Below are 7,329 nucleotides of genomic sequence, written 5' to 3'. Positions count from 1 at the left end.
AAAGTAAAAAGGAAGGGATACAAACTTGGTTTATTTGATCCAAGGTTAAAATAGCTTTGCTGTTGTCTCCAATAATTTTTAATGGTTTTTTGGTGATTGGGCATGAAATGCTGGAGTTTTGTTTATAGATAAGATATTGGGATTTGGGAAGAAGACAGCATTTGTTGTATTTTAAAAGTAGGTCATAAGTTACTAATATTTTTATACTTGTGGTGAAGAATCTCCCTGTTGATTCTAAGGCTGGTTACTTTACCTTCTTTACATTTAGTTGTACTCTCATTTTTTGTTACTGTGCTTCAGGACTGGAACATGTGGATCATTTGCCTCTTCAGCTATTAGAGTAGTAAAACTACTATATTGGAGCATGCTGGTCATTTGCATCTTCATCTATTAGAGTAGTGTTACCCACGCAGTGTACCTTATTAATAGTTATTCTATAGTTATTAATAGTTATTCTTCTGTTAGCTAAGTCTAACAGCTATTTGTTCAAAATCAAACTTTCCAACTCAGTTTATTAAATACATAAACTATTCCACATTTATTGAACACATAATTCATTTTCTAAGGATTGTATATAAAATATTTGATTGAGTCTAAATAAAAAAGCTAATTCTATTTTTATATAGAACCAAAAATTCTACAATTCTTCAACTATAACTTTTTTGATTCTTGTGCCATAGGATTTATCTATTGTTCTCTTGTTTAGATACTTACAAACTATATCATTAAACTTTTTATATCACTTTGAAATTATGGATTTTCGTTCTTTATATCTTTTATTCTTTCTTTTTGAATTCTTTGCAAAATATCTCAGCTCTATTGGCCTGCTGCTTTGCTTCCTTGTGAGGAAGGAACAAACATTTTTTGCAAGCATAGGTTTCTATTTCAGAGTTTTTATGACTAAGTTATTACACACATATCAAAGATTCAGTGCTATATTCAACATGCCTGTGTCATATTTTCTTAGTTCAAAGTTCAGATATTAAATTAATTATAATCAGTTGATTAAGGTTTGCACATTCTCCTGTTCTAACTAACTAAAATCCAAAAAAATGAAGATTTTTAACAGCTATGGTGATGACTAACCTATTTATCAGTTAGTACTTCCTGTGTTACCCTCCCAGGTTTTGCATAAGGGAAACAACAAATCATACAATAGAGATTGCACGCTTAACAGTTTCAATATTCTTTGTTCCACAGTTCAGTAGTGAACAGGTCATATTTTCAGCTGACTCTTAAGAATTAATCTGCAAACTGTTTTATACATAAATGGAATTTCAATTTTTTCATGGAAATATAACTAAAGAAAAGTGTGAAGAATTACTGAGCAAAGTAGGAACAAATGGAAGTTTTTTAGTACGAGAAAGTGAGAGCGTACCTGGCGCTCTTTGCCTCTGTGTTTTGTAAGTACTTTTATGTAACTAAAATAACTTCTTTTTATTGTTAAAAGGAAAGGATTCAATTAGAAGAAATGCAAATGTTTAACTGAATCTGGTATTGTACAAAAGACAGCTTAAACATGACTAATGTTTTATGGACTGAGTTGCATTTTTAGATGCTTGCACTTTTGAGAACCAACTACCATCTCTTTTCAGAAAGTGAGGAAATTGTTCCAGGCACATATACCTAGTGGGAGAACACATAATACTGATTCTGCTTTATTATAAACTGCAGTGTATATCTAGCCCAAATTTAAATATAGAAATAAATATACAATAAAATTATATGCTGGTTTTGGATGTGATATGTTTCAAATCATTACAGATTCAAGATAGATCAGGGTATTTTTATCCATCAGCTCTCACCATCTCTTCTCCAAATGATGTATGGTGTAAAAACAGTTATGTAGTATAATATACTAGCATATATGGAAGCCAGTTCTCATGTATGAATTCAACCAGTCATATGCTGGCAATTGTCATTGCTACTGAGCTTAAAGGCAATTTGGATTTATAAAAATTATTTAGAGGCAAGTATATGTAATTATTCCATAGTGAGTTCCAAATGTCTACTAAATATAACTCTTGTAACTTCAGATTTTTACTTGCTCTGGAGATGTTAATTCATATATTTGTTCAGAATTTTCATATCACAAGAAAATTCCTATTTATTTAGCTGATACCTATTTCTAGAAAATGAAAACTTAATTAGTTACGGTTGTGTTTACCAGTGACAAATTTGTACATTTTTTGCATATTTCTCTTTATGGTTATCAGTTTTAGGCATATGATTTTTCAGTGTATTTTACTTTCCCAGTTCCCGAACACACTCTTTGCTAATATACTTTCCATTCTAAAAATTAGTTTTGAACATCTTATCTACACTTACCGAATCTTCAGGAAAAGCAATGGGCATTTTATGATGCAGGTAAGAAAATATATAATTATTCCTTATTCCTTAAATGTAAAAAAATATAATTTTAATAGACTCCTACAAGACATTCATGCAATTTTACTAGTTTGAAGGGGGAGATGCATGTTAAACTAAAATGTGCCTTATTTTTACCTTATTACCTTACCTTATTTTTTCAACTTCATGAATTTTAAATTGTGATGAATTATGTTGTTTAATTCTGATTCTGTATTAATATAAAAAGATGATGAAGGTCATATTTTGGGGGTATTTTAAAGGTGCTATAATCATATCTGAAATGAATTTATTTCAGTCATTACTTATCTTTTGGATATGAAATAAATTATTAATGTTTTTGAATTAAATGTAAATTTAGCTTCAATGTGCTTATATTTTAGACATCTGAAGGTACTCCAAGACATGTCTTCAAAACATTACACAGTTTAATTGACAACTACAAAAAGCCAAATCAAGGACTGGTAATGAATCTGTGCTACCCTGTAAATCGTTGTCCTTACTATCAGGAAATTCAGAATGAGTATGCCACTAAAGCAGAACCATATGAGGATCCTGGTAAGAGACAAATAATTATAAAGTGGTAAAATCTTTATATATTTCAAATAAAGAAACTATCAGAATAGACTACTAAAGTTTGCTTTTATGAATGAGAAAGAGAGGGAGGGAGGGAGAGAGGAAGGAAGGAGAAAGAGAGAGAGAAAGAGAGAGAGGGAGAAAGAAAGAAAGAAAAAGAAAAAAGAAAGAAAGAAAAAGAAACACAGAAAGACATTCTAATATGCCTAAATGAACCCTTAAGAGGATTGTTATAAAAATATGGACAATTTTTTTCTTAGGTAAAAGTGATAAGGCACCTATTTAAAGCATTGTGGGATTGGAAGTGACTGTAACTATTATTGTCCAGAACTAACATTGTTTTAGAAAAGCATTGGCTGTGGATTTGGTGTTCAGATTACTGTCATATCAGTCACATACCAGATCTGGTGTGATAGAAAGCATGGCTCTTTCTTTGCATGAACCAATGAGATATGGTTTTTTTTTTTGGTCCAAATCTAGCCTTCAGAGCAAATCAGAGTCTCCTCACAGCCATAGCAGAAATGTCTATCCTGTTATTAATAGAATTTCAGCATTTAAATGAGCAGTATTGACCAAAATCAATAGTGGGTCCAGAGCTTGCTTCTTCTTGTAACATCAGCATTCCCTGAATGGAATTCTAGTCAGAAAACTCTCATTGACTTGCACTGCAAAATGCCTGCACACTGTTCTCTCAACAAAATGGAATTTATTCTGAGGGAGTGTATTAGGCAAACTGGTAAATTAGTAAATATTAACTGCTTTCAGATTAACCCGTAAAATTAATTCATAACCTTGGATACTTATTTATTTTTTCAATTTCTATAATCATTCAACTGAATTAAGTGATTCTGAGTGGCTTACAATTCTAAAAGTATAAAACGATTAAAATTAAAAAAAATTAAAACAATAAGGACACCCACAAGATAAGTACAACCATAACTGAAATAATTAATCTACTAATAGTAAAGCCAAATAACCAGGTCCCTTAACACGTTCCAGGTCTGGATACATAACCAAGGTTTTAAAGCTTTTCAAAAGGCCAAAAGGGTTGAGCCTATTCTAATCTCTGAGACAATATTCCATAACACAGGAGCTACAGCAGAAAAAGCCCTGTCTTATAGTTCCTGCCAGTCAACACTCATTGACTGATGGGATGTGCAGCATTCGCAATCTATTTAATTGAGTTGGATGAGTAGAAACTCTTGGAAAAGAACAGGTAACCCTTACAAGCCACTTAAGACTTTAAAAATGACAACCAGCATCCTGAATTGCACCTAGAAACATACCAACAACCAGTGCAGCTCAAAGAAAAGTTATTTTACATGTGCCACATAGCCAGCACCATTTATTACCCATGCAGCTATGCACCTGTTGAAGTTTCCAAATAGTCTTCAAAGACAGACCCATGTAAACGTTGTTATAATAATCTAAGCAGGAGGTTACAAAGAGATGGGCAACAGTGAGCAGGACTCCTGGTCCAGGAATCAGGCCAACGAACACACTATCCAAAGGGGTGTAAAACCTCTCCTAGCCACAGCTGCCATATTTTATGTGGATGGAAACATTCTTCAGTTTGCAGGAAGAATCAGTTTAGGTTCAGTCCAAAAACTCAACAGTGGCTCCTCTTTGGGTCATGCGAGCCAATATTATCTGGCAACATTTCAAGCAAGTACACAACTGTCTCCTGTCTCCTATTTAATGGGCAACATGATAAGTTGTTTAACTCACTATTTCAAGTACCATCCAAGGCCACCCTGTTAGGTTGAATGATTGTGATTATTGTAATTCAGCTAGTTGCACATGCTTAGTGGAGTGGGGGGGCGAAATAAAACTACAGATTAATCAATCCCTCTTCTTACCTTGTTCCATATTAAAACAACAAGGACAGGATCAGGTGTTAGCCACATTACTAATCGCTTGGCAATTAAGGCAGCAAATTTTGTGCCCGAATCCTTATTTCCGGATGAAGGACTGATGGAGAGTACTTTTAAGATTTGACTATGCCCTGTAGGTTAGTAGTCACATACATCCTTTGCATTCTTAAGGTCAAACCCTAGATAAAATGGTGATGTTTGAAATAAAACCATTCATTTAGCAAGCATCAAGTTACAATGGCACTGAAAAAAGTGATGGTGGCAATAAATTTAATGAATAAATAAATTGCTCTCTGTAACCTTTCCAGCCAACAAACAAGCTCAATGAGGGAAGCCAGATTTGCTTACCGACTATATGATTGCAGTGACTGCAGTGATTTCACTTTGCAATCATGGCAAAATTGTCATAAAATCAAGCATGTACATTTTCTGCAATGGCTCACCTAACAATCAATGGAAAATCTGGTTCCAGCTATAAGTCAGGGTACGCTTACATAAAAGCATAGCAGCAATAGCACTTAAAGTTATATACCGTTTTACAACCCTCTTTAAGCGGTTTACAGAGCCAGCCTATTGCCTCAACAATCTGGGTCCTCATTTTACCAATCTCGGAGGGATGGAAGGCTTAGTCAACCTGACTTGAGCCAGTCAGGATCAAACTGCTGATAGACTGAGATATTATAACATAAATCAGGAAGAGAACAACATTGGGCTAGATAATGTAGCAGTATGACAGGAGAAATCTAGGCTGTATTTTTAAAGGCACTGAACATCTGAAAGAAGCCAGGAACTTTAAAACTTTATGTCAAAAATTGAACTATTAACAGCAAACAACTAAAGGCAGTTAGCAGAATATTTATAATATAGTATTGTAAACTAGTATGCATTGCCCTATCTGATGTAGGTCTACCCCCTGGTACACTGATTTCCCCTGAAAACTGGATGGTTCCCACCCTGTTAGTGTTCTGGGCCTTAGATACAACCACTCCCAGACCTTGGACTAGGCGATTACAAGTTTGTTGATGCATTATTTTAGATAGATTTACCATCTTTTTATTTATATTGTAGTTATCCTGTTTTATTGGTGGTGGTTTTCTCTTTTCGAGTTGTATTTGTATTTAATTCTCTGCCATATTGCGAGCCATCAGGGTAATTCTGGAGTTAGGCAGTACCTAAACAGGTTAAATTTAAATTCACATTCTTATAAATAATCTCATTCATCTTTACAGTGGAAAAAAAGTTCCTTTTATGTTTCAAAATAAGAGACAAGCAAAGTACAACATGCATTGTGGGCGTATGCAAATTCTTTAAAAAACAGCTTTGCTAAAACTTCAATGCCTCTCCAGTGTGTGAAAAGCAGTCTACGTCTAAGTGTCACACTGGAGTGATACTACATTGGAATTTACTGCTGAACGAAGGACAGTACATTCCTGCCAAAGTGAACTGACCCTCTGATCCCTTTTTGATTGGAAGTGTTGCTTTTCTATATTGCGGCACTACAACCGAAAGAGACATCATCCTACAAAGTGAAATAGTTATACATATCTCTATAGGACTGGGGGGGGGGGGGATGAAAGGAGCTATTGGGATATGTTATTTGCTGTGGGAGAGTGATAAAACATGCCATAGATATAAGCCTTCTAAGATTTTTACTTGAGTTATATTTAACACTGAAGACACAATTCAATCAGAATTTAAGAGCAGAAGTATGAATGGATGTGTGAGGTTAAAAAAAGAAATCATTTAATGTTTTTGCTACAGATTTCTGTTCTGCCTTCAGGTTTATGTCCCCTTGGAGTGTATATTGAAAGGTAGTCATATAATAGATAGAATCCTCATTCTATTGAGTCTTATGCAGTACATTATATTTCTATTGTGCATTTAAATCAATATTATTTAAGCAGCACATTGTGAATGTAAAGTTTTTTGCACTGAAATTTAGAGAAATGCAATGATCATCTTTTTCTCATCCTCTCTCCAGATGTTGGTGAAGATTACATTAACTTCTTGCCCGATTAATCTGTTCACTCCATTTCAGCAGGGGCATTCTGTGAATCATACCCAGGCAAACTATTCCATTCACTTCACTGAATTCTGTATTCATTTGTACTTTGGATAATTCTGTGTCAAATGCCAATTTTTATTTGTTGGCTTGCTTGCGAGTAAAAGGCACATTTTGTAAAATGAATACATACGTGTATAATCTTCTTTCCGTGTACCAAGTACGTACATAGTCACTTTATGCCCTAATGGAAGTGGATATCTGAAAAGCTTAAACCACAAAAATGTGATAGCTTTTTCCATATTGCAATACGTCATTATATTTTCATTTTAACAGTTTTATTTGCACTATTTCAGTTACTATATCTGAGAGTGATAAATGCAAGGATCTTTGATAATCATAAAATTCTAAATTGTTCATTTTAGTCAGTATCATTCAATATCATTGCTATAAGTAACACTTACAAAAACACAAAAATATATTTAAATCTCATGGAGTGTATGCTTTAAG

At 33.7% G+C, this 7,329-nt stretch overlaps 1 protein-coding gene across 1 annotated transcript; it reads left to right on the top strand.

Annotated features, from left to right (window-relative positions):
* Positions 1-1,193: 1,193 nt before the first annotated feature.
* Positions 1,194-7,329, top strand: LOC309391961 (SH2 domain-containing protein 1B-like). Its single transcript, XM_081952839.1, has 4 exons — positions 1,194-1,403; positions 2,304-2,367; positions 2,751-2,925; positions 6,799-7,329. Exons 1-4 carry the CDS (start codon positions 1,270-1,272, stop codon positions 6,834-6,836), a joined length of 411 nt encoding a protein of 136 aa, XP_081808965.1. The 5' UTR covers positions 1,194-1,269; the 3' UTR covers positions 6,837-7,329.

This window comes from Natrix helvetica (assembly GCF_964273705.1).
Source record: "Natrix helvetica genome assembly, chromosome: 4".
In the NCBI taxonomy this organism is placed as follows: Eukaryota; Metazoa; Chordata; class Lepidosauria; order Squamata; family Natricidae; genus Natrix; species Natrix helvetica.
Note: the sequence above shows the minus strand (reverse complement) of the source record. Positions and strands in the feature narration are given on the sequence as shown.